At 53.1% G+C, this 24,202-nt stretch overlaps 1 protein-coding gene across 1 annotated transcript in view; it reads left to right on the plus strand.

Annotated features, from left to right (window-relative positions):
* PDE2A (phosphodiesterase 2A) overlaps nucleotides 1–24,202 on the plus strand; it is a 394,708-nt gene that overhangs the window by 324,615 nt on the left and 45,891 nt on the right. Inside the window, exons 14-15 of the mRNA XM_040339780.1 lie at nucleotides 3,699–3,738; nucleotides 16,890–16,953. Of these exons, the coding sequence (XP_040195714.1) occupies nucleotides 3,699–3,738; nucleotides 16,890–16,953 (104 nt within the window). The remainder of the gene's footprint in view (nucleotides 1–3,698; nucleotides 3,739–16,889; nucleotides 16,954–24,202) is intronic.

Raw genomic sequence — 24,202 nt, forward strand, 5'->3', positions numbered from 1 at the left:
TGCAAATGAAGCCAAGCGATACTGTGTAACAGATGGCATCCAAACGATACAATGTGATGGATGGCGTCTATAGGAATGGTATAAATGGATACAGAGTGTACCATTGTTACTTGACTCACTTTGTTTTAAAAGTGACCTTTTCTACCTAAAGGGGTTGTAAAGGAAAACATTTATTTTCCCTAAATATCTTCCTTTACCTTAGTGCAGTCCTCCTTCACTTACCTCATCCTTCCATTTTGCTTTTAAACAGTGGCAGCTGGTGCTCAAAATTTTTGGGGGGCCGCAAACGAAAAAAAATAAAAAATTGCAGCCTCACTGTGCCCATCAAATGCAGCCACTGTGCCATGCCATCAAACACAGCCACTGTGCCATCAATTGTCACCACTGTGCCATGCCATCAAATGCAGTCACTGTGCCATGCCATCAAATGCAGCCACTGTGCCATCAATTGTCACCACTGTGCCATGCAATCAAACGCAGCCACTGTGTCCCTCAATTGTCACCACTGTGCCATGCCATCAAACGCAGCCACTGAGGCATCAATTCGCACCACTGTGCCATGCCATCAAACGCAGTCACTGTGCCATGCCATCAAACGCAGCCACTGTGCCATGCCATCAATTGCAGTCACTGTACCATGCCATCAAACACAGCCACTGTGCCATCAATTGTCACCACTGTGCCATGCCATAAAACGCAGCCACTGTGTTGCCACTGTGCCAATTGTCACCACTGTGCCCTTTAATTGTCGCCACTGTGCATGTCACTGTGCCCTTTAATTGTTGTCACTGTGCCCATTGTCACCACTGTGCCCATTGATGCCACTGTGCCCATTGTCACCACTGTACCCATTTTTGCCACTGTGCATGTCACTGTGCCCTTTAATTGTTACCACTGTGCCCTTTTTCGCCACTGTGCCCATTGATGCCTCTGTGCCCTTTGTCGCCTCCGTGCCCATTGTCGCCTATGCGCCCTGTAAAATGCACTTACCTTACTCCTTCCACATCCCTCGATGTCTTCTCCCACCTTGGTGACGCTTCAGCCAATCAGGTTACCGATAACCAGAATCGGGGATTGGCTGAGACGGCCGTCAGTCTTAAGGAACGCACCCCCCGTATTTCCGAGGATAAGACATCCGGGAAATCCTCACTTCCTGTTCTTCTGTCTGTAACTCCACACCGTAATGCAAGGCTTTCTCCCTGGTGTGGAGTGTCGTGCTCGCCCCCTCCTTTGGACTACAGGAGAGTCAGGACGCTCTCTACGTTGCAGATAGAGAAAGGAGCTGTGTGTTAGTGGGCGTCCTGACACTCCTGATCGCCCCCTCAAGGGAGGGGGGTGAGCACAATACTCCACACCAGGGAGAAAGCCTTGCATTACTGTGTGGAGTTACAGACAGAAGAACAGGAAGTGAGGATTTCTCAGAAGAAATAAGGACATTTAAAAGCAAAATGGAAGAATGAGGTAAGTGAAGGAGGACTGCACTAAGGTAAAGGAAGATATTTAGGATTTTTTATTTTTTTACCTTTACAACCCCTTTAAGGCCCCTTTGACATCTGGGCGCGTTTCTACAAACGCTTGAGAGACATGCTAAAGCATGTGAAGCACTTGCAGTGCCATCATTTCCTAATAGCACCCCAAACGTGGGTAGCAGTCATGCGTTTTGCCATGGGTTAAAACGAATGATGCCAACGCATCAAAACAGATTTAAAAATGTGCATGATCCTTTTTTTTTTTTTTTTTTATAAAGCGTAGTGCCACAATTCATGGTCTATACATTGTGGCCATAGGCGTCTGCAGGTGGGGGCAAGGGGGGGTCAAGTGCCCCCCCTTCGGAATCAGGGATCGGCACATTCAGCACAGTGGCGTCGCTATGGGGGTGCAGGCAGCCAGCTGGGTGACACCATCAAGGTGCTGTCAAACCCCTCCATCAGTGTAGTGTGACTGCGGGGTCTTTTCCCTGCTCAGCGGCCGCTGTGTCTGGAGAAAGGCGAGCTGCAGGCTGTCAGAGGTTTCCGCCCGCTCACCCCCCATTTCTCCTGTCAGGGAGAAGAGACGGCGGCTCTCACCAGGTTCCCCGCCCAGCTTCCTGCCCACTCCCGTTCCTTCCCCATTGGCCATAACTGAGGGCCAATCAAAGGAGACTAGGAGAGGAGAGCATCATGGGACATGAAGATTGGCGTGTAACAGGACAAAGAAAGAGGTGTGTGCTGGGTGGAAGCCAGAGAGAGAGACACGCTGCCCAGCGCCACCAGAGAGAGTGCCACGCTGCCCAGCGCCACCAGAGAGAGAGCCACGCTGCCCAGCGCCACCAGAGAGAGAGCCACGCTGCCCAGCGCCACCAGAGAGAGAGCCACGCTGCCCAGCGCCACCAGAGAGAGAGCCACGCTGCCCAGCGCCACCAGAGAGAGAGCCACGCTGCCCAGCGCCACCAGAGAGAGAGCCACGCTGCCCAGAGCCACCAGAGAGAGAGCCACGCTGCCCAGAGCCACCAGAGAGAGAGCCACGCTGCCCAGTGCCACCAGAGAGAGAGCCACGCTGCCCAGAGCCACCAGAGAGAGCAACTCTGCCCAGCGCCACCAGAGAGAGAGCTATGCTGCCCAGGGCCACCAGAGAGAAAGCTACGCTGCCCAGCGCCACCAGAGAGAGAGCTACGCTGCCCAGCACCCCCAGAGAGAGAGCTATGCTCCCAGTGCCACCAGAGAGAGAGAGCCACGCTGCCCAGTGCCACCAGAGAGAGAGCTACGCTGCCCAGCGCCACCAGAGAGAGAGCTACGCTGCCCAGCGCCACCAGAGAGAGAGCTATGCTCCCCAGTGCCACCAGAGAGAGAGCTACGCTTCCCAGCGCCACCAGAGAGAGAGCTACGCTGCCCAGTGCCACCAGAGAGAGAGCTATGCTCCCAGTGCCACCAAAGAGAGAGCTACGCTTCCCAGCGCCACCAGAGAGAGAGCTACGCTGCCCAGAGCCACCAGAGAGAGAGCTACGCTGCCCAGAGCCACCAGAGAGCGCTACGCTGCCCAGCGCCACCAGAGAGAGAGCCAGGCTGCCCAGCGTCACCAGAGAGAGCCACCCTGCCCAGTGCCACCAGAGAGAGAGCCACGCTGCCCAGTGCCACCAGAGAAAGCGTTACGCTGCCCAGCGCCACCAGAGAGAGAGTTACGCTGCCCAGCACCACCAGAGAGAGAGCTACGCTGCCCAGCGCCACCAGAGAGAGAAAGACTGAGCCACTGCCAGGGTACAGACATGCTACACTACTGATCAGAATCGCCCCCCGGGGGAACCCAGAGTGAGCGATCGTCCAGCTGGGGGGATCACTGCTATAGTTTTGCTGGGTCTGGTAAGAAGGCCCGTCGGCCATTATCCATTGCTTATCCTAGGGACTGTTCTACGTCTGCGTTCTCTGACCATGATAATGTGATGATGTTGAAAAGGGGCGGCGCATTGGATGAGCCTAAAATGATGGATGCCCCCCCCCTGAAAAAAGTTCTGTGGACGCCCATGGTTGTGGTGCAGTGCACTGTGGGTAGGTCTCTAATGTGTACAATGACACATCGCCATGCACTGTGGCTACGCGTTTCGCCTCAATCATTAGTTTCCTCTCTACAAAAGAAACTTGAATTCTATTTTCTATTATAAAAATGATTCTATTTTCACCTTCGCATTCTCCTCAATACAATTAACTCTTATCTTTCCTCCGCAGGCCCTGTTGCAAGTTGCCAAAAATCTCTTCACACACTTGGGTGAGTTCCCCGTCTTCTCATCTTTGTACGGAAATCCTTGGTATACGGTATAGATCGTTGGTTTTTCAAACTGCGGACCAGGGGCCAGAGGTGGCCCTTGTCCTTGGGGCATAATAATCTGGCACCATCGATGGGCACTATTCTTCTCATTGACACCAACAATGGGGCACAATTCTTTCTATTCAATTGTTTATGTCCACTGATTCCGGGGAATTTTCTCCTCCCACTGGCCACTCCGGACCCCCTAAAGTCTGAAGGACAAGAAACTGTCCCTTTGGAGACCCCAGATGTACAGTAGATGGTTCAAAGGAAGGGTCTGGCAATGGGGTGTAAATGACACCCCCAGATTTAGGCAATCACTGAGGTGGCATGTTGATGCTTCCAGGTGTCGGGGGTCTCCAAACTTTCTGAACAAAGAGACAGTTTTGTTGTCTTTCAGACTCTCTGGGGGCCAGAATGTGGCCAGTGTGAGTAGAAAATGCTTCATGATCAATGGGAGAATACAATGCTTCATCATTGGTGTCAGAGGGAGGAATAGTGTCCCATCATTGGTATCAGTAGGAGGAATAGTGTCCATCATTGGTGTCAGTGGGAGGAATAGTGTCCCATCATTGGTGTCAGTGGGAGGAATAGTGCCCCATCATTGGTATCAGTTGGAGGAATAGTGTCCCATCATTGGTATCAGTGGGAGGAATAGTGTCCCATCATTGGTATCAGTAGGAGGAATAGTGTCCCATCATTGGTGTCAGTGGGAGGAATAGTGTCCCATCATTGGTGTCAGTTGGAGGAATAGTGCCCCATCATTGGTATCAGTGGGAGGAATAGTGCCCCATCATTGGTACCAGTGGAAGGAATAGTGTCCCATCTTTGGTATCAGTGGAGGGAATAGTGTCCCATCATTGGTATCAGGGAAGGATTAGTGCCCCTTCATTGGTGTCAGTGGGAGGAATAGTGCCCCTTCATTGGTGTCAGTGGAAGAACTGGTGCCCCACTGTTGGTGTCCAAGGGCCAGATAAAGGCAAAGAGTTGCATTTGGCCCCCAGGCTGCAGTTTGGAGACCACGGCTTTAAGAGGACTTGGTTTCGATAATAAATTCTCATTTTGGGTGAAGCTCAGGAATCTGTCCTCCTGCCTCTTCCAGGTATGTATTCCCTCTCAGGGAGATGACACTACTCCCCTGACAATGCCTTCATCTGCTTTTATCCCAAGAAGGACGGAGCCATCTTAATCTGCCAGCATCCGGGGTCACTGGCCCAGATTCAAGAAGCTATTGCGCCCGCACAACCATAGGTTGCGCGGCGCAATAGCTGCTTTGCTCCCGCGTAGCGAATGCCCCTGATTCAGGAACATCGCTACGCGGACTGCAGCCTAGGATATGACAGGCATAAGCCTCCTTATGCCTTCATATCTCAGGCTGCATTCTTGCGTTGTCCGCTAGGGGGCGCGGCCATTGTGATCGGCGTATAGTATGCAAATTGCATACTACCACCGATTTACAAAAGTTGCGCGGGCCCTGCGCACGCAAGGTACGGAGTTTCCGTACGGTGACTTTAGCGTAAGGCTGCTCCTGCTAATAGTAGGCGCAGCCAATGCTAAAGTATAGCCGCCCTTCCCGCTCGTGAAATTTGAATTTCACGTCGTTTACGTAAGTGATTCGTGAATGGCGCTGGACGCCATTCACGTTCACTTAGAAGCAAATGACGTCCTTGCGACGTCATTTGCCGCAATGCACGTCGGGAAAGTTTCCCGACGGAGCATGCGCTCTACGCTCGGCGCGGGAGCGCGCCTAATTTAAATGATTCCCGCCCCCGGCGGGATCATTTACATTAGGCGCCCTTACGCCGGGCAAATTAGCATAGCGCCCGCGCAATTTACGGAGCTACTGCTCCGTGAATCGCGGGCAAATCGAAATATTTGCGTGGGCGCAGAGCAAAAATCGTTGGCCTTTGCCCACGCAAATATTGCGCGGTTCTACCTGAATCTGGGCCACTATCTACATCTTGGGCTCAGTGGCTTGCTCAGAGATGATGCGATCTGCGCAGGTCTTGGCTGTGTTCACAAAAGTCTGACACAGATCAGCCCCTGCTGCAGCTTCTAACCTTGGGACTTGCTACAATGTCTGATCAATGGAGGAGAGGAGACTGAGGACGTGCTTCCTCCTGCCTGCAGCAGACTGATGACATCACTTCAGCCTAGGCAGAGTCACCGTAGCTCAAGCATGGATTTCTTTTTTAATGGTAAAAAGTAGAAAAATTAGATCTGGCTTCAACTGGTTCTTCATTCAGGAAATCCAGCCACTCGCTGAAGTCTTTATGAGGGACTTCTTGCCCCTTTTTAATAAAAGAAAGTTTAAAAAAAGACAAAATGTATTAAGTTTCCCTTGCAGGGGATTTCAGCATTTATCTTCCTCCCACCCAACAACTCACCCATCCATCTGTCCGTCCGCCAAACACCCGCCCACCTACCCATCCACCCAACCAATCACCTATCCATCTGTCCGTCCGCCAAACACCCGCCCACCTACCCATCCACCCAACCAATCACCCATCCATCTGTCCGTCCGCCAAACACCCGCCCACCTACCCATCCACCCAACCAATCACCCATCCATCTGTCCGTCCACCAAACACCCGCCCACCTACCCATCCACCCAACCAATCACCCATCCATCTGTCCGTCCACCAAACACCCGCCCACCTACCCATCCACCCAACCAATCACCCATCCATCTGTCCGTCCGCCAAACACCCGCCCACCTACCCATCCATCCAACCAATCACCCATCCATCTGTCCGTCCGCCAAACACCCGCCCACCTACCCATCCACCCAACCAATCACCCATCCATCTGTCCGTCCACCAAACACCCGCCCACCTACCCATCCACCCAACCAATCACCCATCCATCTGTCCACCCACCAAACACCCGCCCACCTACCCATCCATCCAACCAATCACCCATCCATCTGTCCGTCCGCCAAACACCCGCCCACCTACCCATCCACCCAACCAATCACCCATCCATCTGTCCACCCACTAAACACCCGCCCACCTACCCATCCACCCAACCAATCACCCATCCATCTGTCCGTCCACCAAACACCCGCCCACCTACCCATCCACCCAACCAATCACCTATCCATCTGTCCGTCCGCCAAACACCCGCCCACCTACCCATCCATCCAACCAATCACCCATCCATCTGTCCGTCCGCCAAACACCCGCCCACCTACCCATCCACCCAACCAATCACCCATCCATCTGTCCGTCCGCCAAACACCCGCCCACCTACCCATCCACCCAACCAATCACCCATCCATCTGTCCGTCCACCAAACACCCGCCCACCTACCCATCCACCCAACCAATCACCCATCCATCTGTCCGTCCACCAAACACCCGCCCACCTACCCATCCACCCAACCAATCACCCATCCATCTGTCCGTCCACCAAACACCCGCCCACCTACCCATCCACCCAACCAATCACCCATCCATCTGTCCGTCCACCAAACACCCGCCCACCTACCCATCCACCCAACCAATCACCCATCCATCTGTCCGTCCGCCAAACACCCGCCCACCTACCAATCCACCCAACCAATCACCCATCCATCTGTCCGTCCGCCAAACACCCGCCCACCTACCCATCCACCCAACCAATCACCCATCCATCTGTCCGTCCACCAAACACCCGCCCACCTACCCATCCACCCAACCAATCACCCATCCATCTGTCCGTCCGCCAAACACCCGCCCACCTACCCATCCACCCAACCAATCACCCATCCATCTGTCCGTCCGCCAAACACCCGCCCACCTACCCATCCACCCAACCAATCACCCATCCATCTGTCCGTCCGCCAAACACCCGCCCACCTACCCATCCACCCAACCAATCACCCATCCATCTGTCCGTCCGCCAAACACCCGCCCACCTACCCATCCACCCAACCAATCACCCATCCATCTGTCCGTCCACCAAACACCCGCCCACCTACCCATCCACCCAACCAATGACCCATCCATCTGTCCGTCCGCCAAACACCCGCCCACCTACCCATCCACCCAACCAATCACCCATCCATCTGTCCGTCCACCAAACACCCGCCCACCTACCCATCCACCCAACCAATCACCCATCCATCTGTCCGTCCGCCAAACACCCGCCCACCTACCCATCAACCCAACCAATCACCCATCCATCTGTCCGTCCGCCAAACACCCGCCCACCTACCCATCCACCCAACCAATCACCCATCCATCTGTCCGTCCGCCAAACACCCGCCCACCTACCCATCCACCCAACCAATCACCCATCCATCTGTCCGTCCGCCAAACACCCGCCCACCTACCCATCCACCCAACCAATCACCCATCCATCTGCCAGTCCGCCAAACACCCGCCCACCTACCCATCCACCCAACCAATCACCCATCCATCTGTCCGTCCACCAAACACCCGCCCACCTACCCATCCACCCAACCAATCACCCATCCATCTGTCCGTCCGCCAAACACCCGCCCACCTACCCATCCACCCAACCAATCACCCATCCATCTGTCCGTCCGCCAAACACCCGCCCACCTACCCATCCACCCAACCAATCACCCATCCATCTGTCCGTCCGCCAAACACCCGCCCACCTACCCATCCACCCAACCAATCACCCATCCATCTGCCAGTCCGCCAAACACCCGCCCACCTACCCATCCACCCAACCAATCACCCATCCATCTGTCCGTCCACCAAACACCCGCCCACCTACCCATCCACCCAACCAATCACCCATCCATCTGTCCGTCCGCCAAACACCCGCCCACCTACCCATCCACCCAACCAATCACCCATCCATCTGTCCGTCCGCCAAACACCCGCCCACCTACCCATCCACCCAACCAATCACCCATCCATCTGTCCGTCCGCCAAACACCCGCCCACCTACCCATCCACCCAACCAATCACCCATCCATCTGTCCGTCCGCCAAACACCCGCCCACCTACCCATCCACCCAACCAATCACCCATCCATCTGTCCGTCCACCAAACACCCGCCCACCTACCCATCCACCCAACCAATCACCCATCCATCTGTCCGTCCGCCAAACACCCGCCCACCTACCCATCCACCCAACCAATCACCCATCCATCTGTCCGTCCGCCAAACACCCGCCCACCTACCCATCCACCCAACCAATCACCCATCCATCTGTCCGTCCACCAAACACCCGCCCACCTACCCATCCACCCAACCAATCACCCATCCATCTGTCCGTCCACCAAACACCCGCCCACCTACCCATCCACCCAACCAATCACCTATCCATCTGTCCGTCCGCCAAACACCCGCCCACCTACCCATCCATCCAACCAATCACCCATCCATCTGTCCGTCCGCCAAACACCCGCCCACCTACCCATCCACCCAACCAATCACCCATCCATCTGTCCGTCCGCCAAACACCCGCCCACCTACCCATCCACCCAACCAATCACCCATCCATCTGTCCGTCCGCCAAACACCCGCCCACCTACCCATCCACCCAACCAATCACCCATCCATCTGTCCGTCCACCAAACACCCGCCCACCTACCCATCCACCCAACCAATCACCCATCCATCTGTCCGTCCGCCAAACACCCGCCCACCTACCCATCCATCCAACCAATCACCCATCCATCTGTCCGTCCGCCAAACACCCGCCCACCTACCCATCCACCCAACCAATCACCCATACATCTGTCCGTCCGCCAAACACCCGCCCACCTACCCATCCACCCAACCAATCACCCATCCATCTGTCCACCCACCAAACACCGGCCCACCTACCCATCCACCCAACCAATCACCCATCCATCTGTCCACCCACCAAACACCCCGCCCACCCACCCATCCACCCAACCAATCACCCATCCATCTGTCCGTCCACCAAACACCCGCCCACCTACCCATCCACCCAACCAATCACCCATCCATCTGTCCGTCCACCAAACACCCGCCCACCTACCCATCCACCCAACCAATCACCTATCCATCTGTCCGTCCGCCAAACACCCGCCCACCTACCCATCCATCCAACCAATCACCCATCCATCTGTCCGTCCGCCAAACACCCGCCCACCTACCCATCCACCCAACCAATCACCCATCCATCTGTCCGTCCGCCAAACACCCGCCCACCTACCCATCCACCCAACCAATCACCCATCCATCTGTCCGTCCGCCAAACACCCGCCCACCTACCCATCCACCCAACCAATCACCCATCCATCTGTCCGTCCACCAAACACCCGCCCACCTACCCATCCACCCAACCAATCACCTATCCATCTGTCCGTCCGCCAAACACCCGCCCACCTACCCATCCATCCAACCAATCACCCATCCATCTGTCCGTCCGCCAAACACCCGCCCACCTACCCATCCACCCAACCAATCACCCATACATCTGTCCGTCCGCCAAACACCCGCCCACCTACCCATCCACCCAACCAATCACCCATCCATCTGTCCACCCACCAAACACCGGCCCACCTACCCATCCACCCAACCAATCACCCATCCATCTGTCCGTCCGCCAAACACCCGCCCACCTACCCATCCACCCAACCAATCACCCATCCATCTGTCCGTCCGCCAAACACCCGCCCACCTACCCATCCACCCAACCAATCACCCATCCATCTGTCCGTCCGCCAAACACCCGCCCACCTACCCATCCACCCAACCAATCACCCATCCATCTGTCCGTCCACCAAACACCCGCCCACCTACCCATCCACCCAACCAATCACCCATCCATCTGTCCACCCACTAAACACCGGCCCACCTACCCATCCACCCAACCAATCACCCATCCATCTGTCCACCCACCAAACACCCGCCCACCTACCCATCCACCCAACCAATCACCCATCCATCTGTCCGTCCGCCAAACACCCGCCCACCTACCCATCCACCCAACCAATCACCCATCCATCTGTCCGTCCGCCAAACACCCGCCCACCTACCCATCCACCCAACCAATCACCCATCCATCTGTCCGTCCGCCAAACACCCGCCCACCTACCCATCCACCCAACCAATCACCCATCCATCTGTCCACCCACCAAACACCCGCCCACCTACCCATCCACCCAACCAATCACCCATCCATCTGTCCGTCCGCCAAACACCCGCCCACCTACCCATCCACCCAACCAATCACCCATCCATCTGTCCGTCCGCCAAACACCCGCCCACCTACCTATCCACCCAAGCAATCACCCATCCATCTGTCCGTCCGCCAAACACCCGCCCACCTACCCATCCACCCAACCAATCACCCATCCATCTGTCCGTCCGCCAAACACCCGCCCACCTACCCATCCACCCAACCAATCACCCATCCATCTGTCCACCCACCAAACACCGGCCCACCTACCCATCCACCCAACCAATCACCCATCCATCTGTCCGTCCGCCAAACACCCGCCCACCTACCCATCCACCCAACCAATCACCCATCCATCTGTCCACCCACCAAACACCCTCCCACCTACCCATCCACCCAACCAATCACCCATCCATCTGTCCGTCCGCCAAACACCCGCCCACCTACCCATCCACCCAACCAATCACCCATCCATCTGTCCACCCACCAAACACCCTCCCACCTACCCATCCACCCAACCAATCACCCATCCATCTGTCAGTCCTCCAAACACTCGCCCACCTACCGATCCCCCCAACCAATCACCCATCCATCTGTCAGTCCTCCAAACACTCGCCCACCTACCGATCCCCCCAACCAATCACTCATCCATCTGTCCGTCCACCAAACACCCGCCCACCTACCCGTCCACCCATCTAATCACCCATCCATCTGTCCGTCCACCAAACACTCGCCCACCTACCGATCCCCCCAACCAATCACCCATCCATCTGTCCACCCACCAAACACCCACCCACCTACCCATCCATCCAACCAATCACCCATCCATCTGTCCACCCACCAAACACCCGCCCACCTACCCATCCACCCAACCAATCACCCATCCATCTGTCCGTCCACCAAACACCCGCCCATCTACCCATCCACCCAACCAATCACCCATCCATCTGTTTGTCCACCAAACACCCGCCCACCTACCCATCCACCCAACCAATCACCCATCCATCTGTCCGTCCACCAAACACCCGCCCATCTACCCATCCACCCAACCAATCACCCATCCATCTGTCCACCCACCTACCGATCCACCCAACCAATCACCCATCCATCTGTCCACCCACCAAACACCCGCCCACCTACCGATCCACCAAACACCCGCCCATCTACCCATCCACCCAACCAATCACCCATCCATCTGTCCGTCCACCAAACACCCGCCCACCTACCCATCCACCCAACCAATCACTCATCCATCTGTCCGTCCACCAAACACTCGCCCACCTACCCGTCCACCCAACCAATCACCCATCCATCTGTCCGTCCACCAAACACTCGCCCACCTACCGATCCCCCCAACCAATCACCCATCCATCTGTCCACCCACCAAACACCCACCCACCTACCCATCCATCCAACCAATCACCCATCCATCTGTCCACCCACCAAACACCCGCCCACCTACCCATCCACCCAACCAATCACCCATCCATCTGTCCACCCACCAAACACCCGCCCACCTACCCATCCACCCAACCAATCACCCATCCATCTGTCCGTCCGCCAAACACCCGCCCACCTACCCATCCACCCAACCAATCACCCATCCATCTGTCCGTCCGCCAAACACCCGCCCACCTACCCATCCACCCAACCAATCACCCATCCATCTGTCCGTCCGCCAAACACCCGCCCACCTACCCATCCACCCAACCAATCACCCATCCATCTGTCCACCCACCAAACACCCGCCCACCTACCCATCCACCCAACCAATCACCCATCCATCTGTCCGTCCGCCAAACACCCGCCCACCTACCCATCCACACAACAAATCATCCATCCATCCATCCATCCATCCATTCAACCATTCACCCAAACACCCACCGACCTACCCATCCTTCTATCCACCCACCCAAACAACCACTTATCCATTCACCCAACTAATCAGCCATGCATCCACCCAAACACCTACCCCTCCATCTGTTCACCCACCCACCCATCCAACCAACAAACCAACCAACCATCCGTCCGTCCACATAACAAATCACCCCTCTATCCATTCAACCATTCACCCAAACACCTAACGACCTACATCCATCTACCTACCCACCCAGCCACCTACTCATTCGTCCACCTATCCTCTAATCGACCCACCCATCCATCCATCTGTATTTCAGTCCAAAATTTTATTCCATCCCAGCCGGGGATCCGTATACGGTAAGGGATACATTGTATAAGGAAATTTCAGGTTTATTAGACAGACGTGTTCTTGGTGATATGAATCACATATTCACGTGTTCTCCTTCCCTCGTAGCTCAGACTTTAGTCATCTGCTCCTAGCTGACGGCTACTTTGTGTTTCTCCGCTGATGTACGAAAAAATAATTAAAATGAATTATCGTTGGCGGCGTCACGCTCTTACCTTCGAATGAGGCGAGAATCCATCACAAATATGAATTTGGGAACATGAAAGCAGACAAATTACTCGGAGCTGAAATTATCAGGGAGTCACCTGGTAATGGAGACACGGTGCTCCCGGCCGGCACTGCAAACCGTTTTATCAGTGGATTAAATGCTGCCTGTCATAACGTGGCGGGGTGACATTTTAATAACCTTTCCGAGTGATTAAATTTCCCTTCTTCGGGAAGCCAAATATCAGCGATTACCAAACACTTAGCAGACAAGGTGAGACTGATGCTCCTTGTAAGAGAGACGCCACCAGTAAGAGAATGTCGTGTGATAGTGCGCATGTTAGCACTATGGAAGGGTGCAACCAAATAATGGTACATTCTAACGGGGCCTATAGACCCGATATATCCTAAATATAGAGACATTCATCCAACTGTCCATCCAGAGCCTCTGGTTTATAGACCGGATACATCCTAAATATAGAGCCATTCATCCAACTGTCCATCCAGAGCCTCTGGTTTATAGACCGGATACATCCCAAGTATAGAGCCATTCATCCAGCTGTCCATCCAGAGTCTCTGGTCTGATACATTCTAAATATAGAGCCATTTATCCAACTGTACATCCAGAGCCTCTGATTTATAGAGCAGATGCATTCTAAAAATAGAGCCATTTATCCAACTGTTCACCCAGAGCCTCTGGTTTATAGACCAGATACATCCTAAATATAGAAACATTTATCCAACTGTCCATCCAGAGTCTCCGGTCTGATACATCCTAAATATAGAGCCATTTATCCAACTGTCCATCCAGAGTCTCTGGTTTATAGACCGAATACATCCTAAATATAGAACCATTTATCCAACTGTCCATCCAGAGTCGCTGGTCTGATACATCCTAAATATGGAGCCATTGGAAGCCATGAGAGGTTTTCAGCTGTCCCAGGGAGGAGGTGCAGAGGACAGAGCCTGGGGGGGCTACAAAAAGAGAAAGAAGAGAGGAGGAGATAGAGTGGTAGGTGACACTGAAGGTGTGCTGACATAGGTAGGAGGAGAACCAGGAAAGAGCAGAGTCATGGAGGCCAAGGGAGTGGTTGTAGCAGTTAGTACGTCGATAGTGAGTTTTAGAAGGGCGCTTTCTGTGGAGTATTGCGGGTGGAAGCCGGATTGTAAGGGGTCGAGACGGTTATCAATGAGGGAGCAGCTCGGGCAGTTGTAGACAAGAAGATTGAAGGAAAGTAGGAGCAAGGGTCTTATAGGAGAAGAGAGGTCTTTGGGGTGTTCGATTTAACAGGGATGTTGAAGTCACCATTAATTATAGTGGGTGTTTCAGAGGGGCAGCAGAGTGACGAGCGATCGCTCATCCTCTGCTGCGGATGGCGCTGGACTCCAGGACAGGTACTGTAAGTGTGCCGATATTAAAATTCAGCAGCTGCAGTATTTGTAGCTGCTGACTTTTAATATTTTTTTTTCGGCGGACATCCTCTTTAAAGCGGATCTCCACTCTAAAGTGGAGTCCCGCTGATCGGAACCCTCCCCCCCTCCGGTGTCACATTTGACACCTTTCAGGGGGGAGGGGGGTGCAGATACTTGTCTACAGACAGGTATCTGCACCCACTTCCGGCCCTACGATACGGGCAAAAGACGGGTTTTTTCCTTCCTTCCCGTCCGTCCCCCGTTGTATGCTGGGAACACTCGGCTCCCAGCACACAGCGGGAGCCAATCGGCGGGCGCAGCGCGACTCGCGCATGCGCCGTAGGGAACCGGGCAGTGAAGCCGGAGCGCTTCACTTCCTGGTTCCCTCACCGAGGATGGAGGGGGGAGCAGCAGGGTGACGAGCGATCGGCTCGTCATCTGCTGCGATCGGCGCTGGACTCCAGGACAGGTAAGTGTCCTTATATTAAAAGTCAGCAGCTGCAGTATTTGTATCTGCTGGCTTTTAATATATTTTTCCCGTGGCACATCCGCTTTAACAAACCCTGCTCTAGAGGGACCCTAGTTAAGAAACCCTGCTCTAGAGGAACCCTAGTTAAGAAACCCTGTTCTAGAGGAACCCTAGTTAAGAAACCCTGCTCTAGAGGAACCCTAGTTAAGAAACCCTGCTCTAGAGGAACCCTAGTTAAGAAACCCTGTTCTAGAGGAACCCTAGTTAAGAAACCCTGCTCTAGAGGAACCCTAGTTAAGAAACCCTGCTCTAGAGGAACCCTAGTTAAGAAACCCTGCTCTAGAGGGACCCTAGCTAAGAAACCCTGCTCTAGAGGGACCCTAGTAAAGAAACCCTGCTCTAGAGGAACCCTAGTTAAGAAACCCTGCTCTAGAGGGACCCTAGCTAAAAAACCCTGCTCTAGAGGAACCCTGGTTAAGAAACCCTGCTCTAGAGGAACCCTAGTTAAGAAACCCTGCTCTAGAGGGACCCTAGTTAAGAAACCCTGCTCTAGAGGGACCCTAGTTAAGAAACCCTGCTCTAGAGGAACCCTAGCTAAGAAACCCTGCTCTAGAGGAACCCTAGTTACGAAACCCTGCTCTAGAGGAATCCTAGTTAAGAAACCCTGCTCTAGAGGAACCCTAGTTAGGAAACCCTGCTCTAGAGGAACCCTAGTTAAGAAACCCTGCTCTAGAGGAACCCTAGTTAAGAAACCCTGCTCTAGAGGAACCCTAGCTAAGAAACCCTGCTCTAGAGGAACCCTAGTTAAGAAACTCTGCTCTAGAGGGACCCTAGTTAAGAAACTCTTCTCTAGAGGAACCCTAGTTAAGAAACCCTGCTCTAGAGGGACCCTAGTTAAGAAACCCTGCTGTAGAGGGACCCTAGTTAAGAAACCCTGCTCTAGAGGAACCCTAGCTAAGAAACCCTGCTCTAGAGGAACCCTAGTTAAGAAACCCTGCTCTAGAGGAACCCTAGTTAAGAAACCCTGCTCTAGAGGGACCCTAGCTAAGAAACCCTGCTCTAGAGGGACCCTAGCTAAGAAACCCTGCTCTAGAGGAACCCTAGTTAAGAAACCCTGCTCTAGAGGGACTCTAGCTAAGAAACCCTGCTATAGAGGATGTAATAGAAATCTATGCGTAACTGAATCTAAGAATCAGGCGCATAGATACGACGGATCGGATTCGGACTTACGACGGCGTACATGGCGCTACGCCGTCGTAAGTCCTCTGAGAATCCAGGCCATTATATATTTTTTTAGCAGAGACCCCAGAGAATACAATGGCGGTGATTGCAACTTTTTATCTTGCACGGTATTTGCGCAGCAATTTTTCAAACATGTTTTTTTGCTTTAAAATAAAATAAAAAAACAGTAAAGTTAGCCCAATTTTTTTGTATAATGTGAAAGATATTACGCCGAGTAAATAGATACCTAACACGTCACGCTTCTGTGAAGTCTCATGTCTCTGTGGGTATCGGGGCGCAGTGTGCCCCTCCATGGGGGTCAGTTGGTGGCCTAGAATGACTTCTGGTTCTCTATGAAGCTCCGACTCTCCACCTTCCACAGAAGTCACATCTCTTCCTATTCTAAGGAGATCCTTTGTTTTTATTTGACATCCCCGTTCTGTAGAGACGTTCTTCTGAGTTTGAATTCTTCTGTTCTCTCCGCAGATGATGTGTCCGTCCTTCTCCAGGAGATCATCACCGAGGCCAGGAACCTCAGCAACGCAGAGATGTACGTACAGAGCCAGGGACTCAGCACAGGGATGGTGGGAACCCCTCATAATGGGCACAGCGGGTGTACAGACCCGGGAACTCAGCACAGAGATGGTGGGAACCCCTCATAATGGGCACAGCGGGTGTACAGACCCGGGAACTCAGCACAGGGATGGTGGGAACCCCTCATAATGGGCACAGCGGGAGTACAGACCCAGGAACTCAGCACAGGGATGGTGGGAACCCCTCATAATGGACACAGCGGGGGTACAGACCCGGAAACTCAGCACAGAGATGGTGGGATCCCCTCATAATGGGCACAGCGGGGGTACAGACCCGGGAACTCAACACAGGGATGGTGGGAACCCCTCATAATGGGCACAGCGGGTGTACAGACCCGGGAACTCAGCACAGGGATGGTGGGAACCCCTCATAATGGGCACAGCGGGGGTACAGACCCGGGAACTCAACACAGGGATGGTGAGAACCCCTCATAATGGGCACAGCGGGTGTACAGACCCAGGAACTCAGCACCGGGATGGTGGGAACCCCTCATAATGGGCACAGCGGGTGTACAGACCCGGGAACTCAGCACAGGGATGGTGGGAACCCCTCATAATGGGGCACAGGGGGTGTACAGACCCGGGAACTCAGCACAGGGATGGTGGGAAACTGCCATTCCACTCCTTGTCAGTGAAGGGTGTGGTTGCTGGTTCCTTTGCTCCTGTGCTCCAGAGACCAGGGGCTGGAGTGGCTTCTCTTCCCCCAGGAGGGATGCTGGATCCTGGGGAAGAGCCGGGCGGGGCCCCCCTGGATAGGCCTGTGGAAGATTCTGGGCCTACCCAAAGGAAAGATGAGTCCCTGTCAGCCTTCAGACAGAGGACTGTCAGTAAGTTGAAGCGGATTGAGAAGGAGGAGGAGAGATTGATGGTCTTGATGGCTGAGTTCAGGAAGAAAAAACAGATCTGTGCTAAAGTATACAGTAAGAAAAGACCGGCTCTGAGGCCTGAGCTGAAGGACCTGGAACAAGCTGTAAGGAAGCAGAAAGAACTGGTGAGCTCTCTGAAGGAGAACAGCGGAATATTTAAAGAAAAATATAGGAATGAGGAGCGATTTAATCGCATGAGAAAAGGAGCCGCTTCATGCATGGAGGATGGGGAAGCCAGCGAGGAGATGCAGGTACAGGCAGGGTCGGCGGTGAGTGAGAAGGTGGGCCCGGAGGATGAGCCCATCAGTTCAACACCTCAGACATCCGCTGAGCCCTCTGCCCCCTTCACACCCCAGCAATGTGGCACATCTCAGGAGGGTGAAGGTCCTGCCATGCTGGATTTCATAGCCAAGCTGGAATCCCCTCCAGATGCGGCTTCCCCGGATGGTGATGTCAAGATGGACGCCGTTTCCAATCCTGTGGAGAGAGCAAGATCCACCATGGAGTCTGCAGCAGCTGAGGGAAGCTCTGATCCCAGCCATAAAGTCGCACAGGTGACAACCCAGCAAGCAGGTACAGTGTGTGTGCAGGATGGTGGTGGGAACTTTATTATTGACAATAAACTTGCTGAGAGTTGTAGTGCTGCAGGCAGTCAGCCCATAGACAATGTACAGCCTACACCTGATAACTGCCAGTCTGCGGAGAGGTCCATGGACAATACAGTGACTTTGCCTGGACCAGGCACAGCGGCTGTAACTATGAATGATGGAGGTGATGCTGGGTGCAGTAGTGCCACAACTCAGCAGAAGTCTGCATTGGACAGGACTGGAGCTGTGTGTACAGAGCGGGGGGAGGGGGTGGGTCCTGCCTCTGCTAATACAATCCCAGCTGAATCAGACGCTTTGCCGGCAGGTGTGACTGTGTCTAAGGACAGGACTGCAAGTACTGGGGGTGGAAGGAAATCGTATGCTGGTGTTGCTGCTGCAGGATCTGGGAAGGGGGAACAAGCAGGGAAGGAGCATGGGAATGGGTTGTCTTCCTCCCTGTTTAAAAGGAGGAATGTTGTGCAGCTGAGGTGGGAAGGCGGTGGAATCCCCCCACATAGGAGGGCGGTGGTGGATAAGATCCTACAGATGGGGTTCACGCCCGCAGATATCTTCGCCCTGATCAGTCCGGCAGGTTCCTATGAGTATGATTTGTCCTTTCTCCGCCCGGAGTCTTTGGACATTTTTTGGGAGAAATATGAACACGTGTGTAGGGGCCTGCCGGACTGGAAGGGGCTCATGCCCAAACTTGTCTCCCGCCAGCCGCTCATTAAAGTGGTCACGATTCTGGTCCGTAATGAGTCCATACCACCGGGGGATCTATGTATATGGCTGAGGAGGTATGGAGACGTCCTGGGCCCCCTAAAGAAGATTCTGGATGACCGGGGAATATGGACGGGGGGATGGTCTGCTCAGTTAAAACTAAAGATCATTGATAATGTCGTCCAGCATCTGCCATCCTCAGCTTTCCTGGGGAGGGACAGGCTGACCATCTTCTATCCGGGCCAACCAAAGCTCTGCAATAAATGTGGAGACAAAAGTCACCTTGCATCCTCCTGTCCAGTGATGAAGTGCTCTCTGTGCCAGGGTATAGGACATCTGGCTAAGGATTGTAACATCATAAGGTGCAATCTGTGCAATGCAGTGGGGCATCCTTATAGCCAGTGTCCTGAGGCAGTGCACAATAGGCCTGAGCTCATGAGAGAGTTCTTCCGCCTGGACATGGAGGATGCTCGGAGCTCAACAGCTGGAGGGCCTGTGAGTCCATCTGAGTCTGTGCCAATTCCCAATGTGTCCGTGGTGCCCCAGACTGTGCCAATTCCCAATGTGTCCGTGGTGCCCCAGTCAGTGGTGTCCCAGTCTGTGCCAACACCCAATGTGCCCGTGTCTCCCCAGTCTGTGGTGCCCCAGTCTGTGCGTTTACCTAGTGTGTCAGTGTCTTCTAAAATTTCAGAGGCAGCAAGAGGTGCTGGTGCATCAAGTGCAGTGCCAGTCCCCCTCCCTCGACGCTGCAGGGTTCCTGTTAAGGATCGTGGGGTGCAGAGGAGTGGGGAGGATGGTGAAGAGGCTGGCCTGGTGGTGGACAAGGGAAGGGAGTGTGGGGGGGAGGGGGGTGAAGTGGAGGATAGGTGTGGGGAGGCTGTTGACTCTAGTTTGTCCAAGGATGATATGGAGTGGTTGGAGGATAGGAGGAGGAGGGGCAAAAGGAAGAAAAAAAAAGGAGATACAGTTACCTTAAGTCCTGAGGTTTTGCCTTTGGCAAATAAATTTAAGGTACTGTCTGATGAGGATGATGATGATGATGATGATGATGCTGATGATGAGGAATGGGACTCATTCAGTTCTGCATCCTCTATGGATGATGAGTGCCAGGGTGCAGCAAAGCGCGCTGGTTCTCCAGGGAGACGGAATAGTCAGGCTAAGAAACGGCTGCCTCAACTACCCTAATGGCAGTTCCCACTCCGTTAAAAGTGGCAACCATTAATGTTGCCAGCTTAAGATCAGTAAGTGCTCGTCATATGGCCTTATTTTTGCTCAGCGAGTTTGATGCTGACATTTTGTTTTTGCAAGAGACCCATCTGAGTAGTCTGGCCGATGTACATCTGGCAAAGAAGGAGTGGAGGCGTGGTCCCTCATTTTGGTCTCTTGCGGCCGAGCCTTACAGCGGGGTTGCAGTCCTTTTTTCTGGTATGGTAACGTGCCGGCGGGTAATTGAGGTAGAGATTGGGAGATGCATGGTCTTGGACGTCTCTGTGAAGGGGCAGGACCTGCGCCTGATTAACATCTATGGTCCCCAGACAAAGTGGGACAGGAAATGCCTCTTTACAAAGATTAAGCCTTTTCTTTTTACGGCCCAGCAGGTTATCTTTGGAGGTGATTTCAACACCATTACTAGGTCTAAAGACAGGAGAGGTGTCAGAGATAAGCTGGGCTATGACACCCTTTTTCTTAATACGATAGTTAGGGAAGCAGGTCTGGTAGATGCGCACATTAAGCGCTGCCCAGACAGCACGGGGTTCACATTTCAGCGAGGTAATAGTCAGAGTAGGATAGATAGGTTTTTTTTAAAGGGAGACTCTGCTTTTTCGGCACCTGTGTGTCGGGCAGTGGAGTTTTCTGATCACTGTATTCTATCTGTGACTCTGAATGCCTCAGACATGCCACCTAGGGGGAGGGGTATCTGGAGATTGAATTCGACCCTCCTGGAAGACGAGAGAGTAAGACAATCCTTTGAGGATTTTTTTCAAGCACAGGTAACGATCCTAGACTTTTGCAACAGCAAGTCAGAATGGTGGGAGCTTGTAAAACAGCGGACTGTTGGGCTTTTCAAGGCCATAGGGAAAAAGAAGCAGCAGGATAAGTATATCGCCTACCAGCGTTTGCGGAGGAAACTTGACCGCCTTGTTTCGAATGGAGGAGATTCTGGGGCGATCTCTGAGGTGAAGCTCCTCCTTAGGAGACATCAATATGACCGGCACGCCTCTTTGGTTCAGGAGAGGGATTACGGGAAATACCATTCGCCTGACCCTTACCAGAACTGTAAACAGAGCGTAGCAGTTAAGACGGTCAATGGCCTGAAGGACAGTACGGGCTCTCTGACGAAGTCTAGGTCAGGGATCCTGGAGGTTGTCAGGTCATACTATGCCGATCTCCTGGGAGGAAGGAACCTTGATCGGACAAGGATGTTGGGTTTTTTGGACTCTACACCAGGACTGGAAAGTAATGTTCCTTTGATGAATTTGACAGATGAAATCACTGCAGATGAGGTAATCCGGGCTATTGAGAAACTGGCCATCAAGAAAACACCAGGGCCAGATGGTTTGACAGCCGAATTTTATAAATGTTTTAAGACGATCCTGGCTCCCTACCTTGCGGAGGTCTTTAATGGCTGTTTACAAGAGGGTTCTCTCCCTCCCTCCATGAGGCAATCTGCAGTGATCCTTCTGTCAAAGGGTAAAGATCCTTCGATGATTGAGAATTGGCGCCCCATCAGCCTTCTTAATGTCGATAGAAAGATACTGGCAAAGATTTTTTTCTGGCGATTATCACCAGTGGCAGGCAGTTTGTTATCCCACCACCAGCACTGCTCGATCCAAGGTAGAAGCACCTTCTCAGCAGTGTTAGCTGTCCGGGAGGCCTTGGAACGTTGTAGGGCTGCTGGTTGGGGTAAATTTTTGCTGACATTGGATCAGGCTAAGGCCTTTGATCGGGTTAATCATGAGTACTTATGGCTCCTTCTTGGCAAATATGGCCTGGGGGGGGGTTTCATTGATTGGCTCAAAATTTTGTACAAAGGGGCTGAAAGCTTTCCTCTGGTTAATGGTTGGGTCGGGCAGCCCTTTGTGGTTGGCTCGGGCGTGCGTCAGGGGTGCCCATTGAGTCCTCTGCTATATGTGTTTGCAATTGACCCCTTCGTCAGAAGGCTAGAGAGTGGACCATTGTGCGGGGTACCTTTGGGCATCGCTGGTAAGCCTCCTTTGAAGGTAGTGGCCTATGCTGATGATGTTTCTGTTTTTGTCTCTGGGACTGGGGAGGCGCAGGAGGTGGTCTCAGTGATAAGGCAGTATACAGAGGCATCAGGTTCAAAGGTCAACCAGGACAAGTGTGAAGCTTTCTGGATGGGCGTGGAAGGTGAGAGCTTTGTTCTCCCGGAGGACTTCCCGCAGCCCCAACAAAAAATTAGAGTTCTAGGCATTGAATTCGGCCCAGGTGACTATGGCCATGCAAATTGGGTGAACAGGCTGGAGAATGCCGATGCCAAGGTGGCAAGCTGGAAGGGCTGGCGGCTTTCCTTGAGGGAAAAGGTTGACCTGATCAAGACTTACCTGATTCCGATTTTTCTGTATGTCAGTTTTGTTTGCATTTTGCCAGCTTCTCTCTATACCAGGATCTATAGTTGTTTCTTCCAGCTGTTATGGGGGAACAGAATAAACCTCGTCAAAAGGAATGTGACTTACCTTCCTAGGCGGGAGGGTGGTCTAGGGATGATCAACCCTGTAGTCTTTTTCTCTCTGATGTTTGTAAAGTACAATCTTGGTAATATGTTGGCAGAGAGACCGCCTGGGTGGGTTGGTATTTTCCAGACCTGGTTTAGGCCCTTTCTGCGAGACTGGGAAAATGGTGGGCCAGTGAAAAGCCTGAGGGTCAAGCATGACAAGCTCCCGGCTTATGTTGCCCCGTGTTTGAGAATGCTTCGGCAGTGGCAAGTAACGGCAGGAGAAGTCAGATCCCTTCCAAGGAAACTTCTTGAGAAGCGGATCATGAGCATTGCTTTTTGCGAGCCACTGGCCTTAAGGGATTGCCCAAGCCTGGTTTTGGGGGCGGGTTTGCGATTGATTAATTTGGAGAGAATCCCAATGAAGTTTAGGGATCAGGCTTGGCTTGCCTTTCATGGGAAACTATATGTAAAGGGCAACTTGAAGTTTCTTTCTATGAGTGATCGGGGCTGCCCGAGAGTGGAGTGTGGAGGAGTGGTGGAGTCCATGGATCACTTTCTGCTTCAGTGCCCTTTCAATATAGAGGTGTACAAGAGGGTGGGGAGGGCTCTGAGTATACCCTTCCTCCCCCATATGAGTTATGCAGAGTGGGTGTATGGGGCATTCCAGACTCATCGGGATTATGATTTGGAAACACTTTTTTTAGTTAGTCTAGTAGTCCGTTTTTTCACATGGAGTGCACGGTGTCAGGTATCCTTGCGGAGTAAAATCCTCCCTGTCGATGTGGTGGTGCAGGATATTCTGGGTGAGGTTGGGAAGATTCGGGGTCTTGAGAAAAACAGGTGGCAGCAGGAGGCCTGGATAAAGGCGTGGAGGAATATCAGGACTCTGTAGCTGCTGCCTGTTGATCTCGGGGTGTGCGGCTTTCTTTCTATCCTTGCTTCACTCCCCTAGATTTTCAGATCAAATATATTTTTGATAAAAGGCTACATGCATGGTGGCGGTGATGTTTCTTAGTCTGGCTTCTCGTAGGGATTATGTTTATTTTGTTCTTGTTCTTTCTGTTTGTATTTATATTCAATTATTTTGTAAATATGTTTTACTTATTTATTATGGTTTTATTGTATATGTTGTTGTTTGTAAGATTCTCAATAAACAAAATTAACCCCTCATAATGGGCACAGCGGGTGTACAGACCCAGGAACTCAGCACCGGGATGGTGGGAACCCCTCATAATGGGCACAGCGGGTGTACAGACCCGGGAACTCAGCACAGGGATGGTGGGAACCCCTCATAATGGGGCACAGCGGGTGTACAGACCCGGGAACTCAGCACAGAGATGGTGAGAACCCCTCATAA

The sequence above is a fragment of the Rana temporaria genome, chromosome 2, assembly GCF_905171775.1.
Source record: "Rana temporaria chromosome 2, aRanTem1.1, whole genome shotgun sequence".
NCBI lineage: Eukaryota > Metazoa > Chordata > Amphibia > Anura > Ranidae > Rana > Rana temporaria.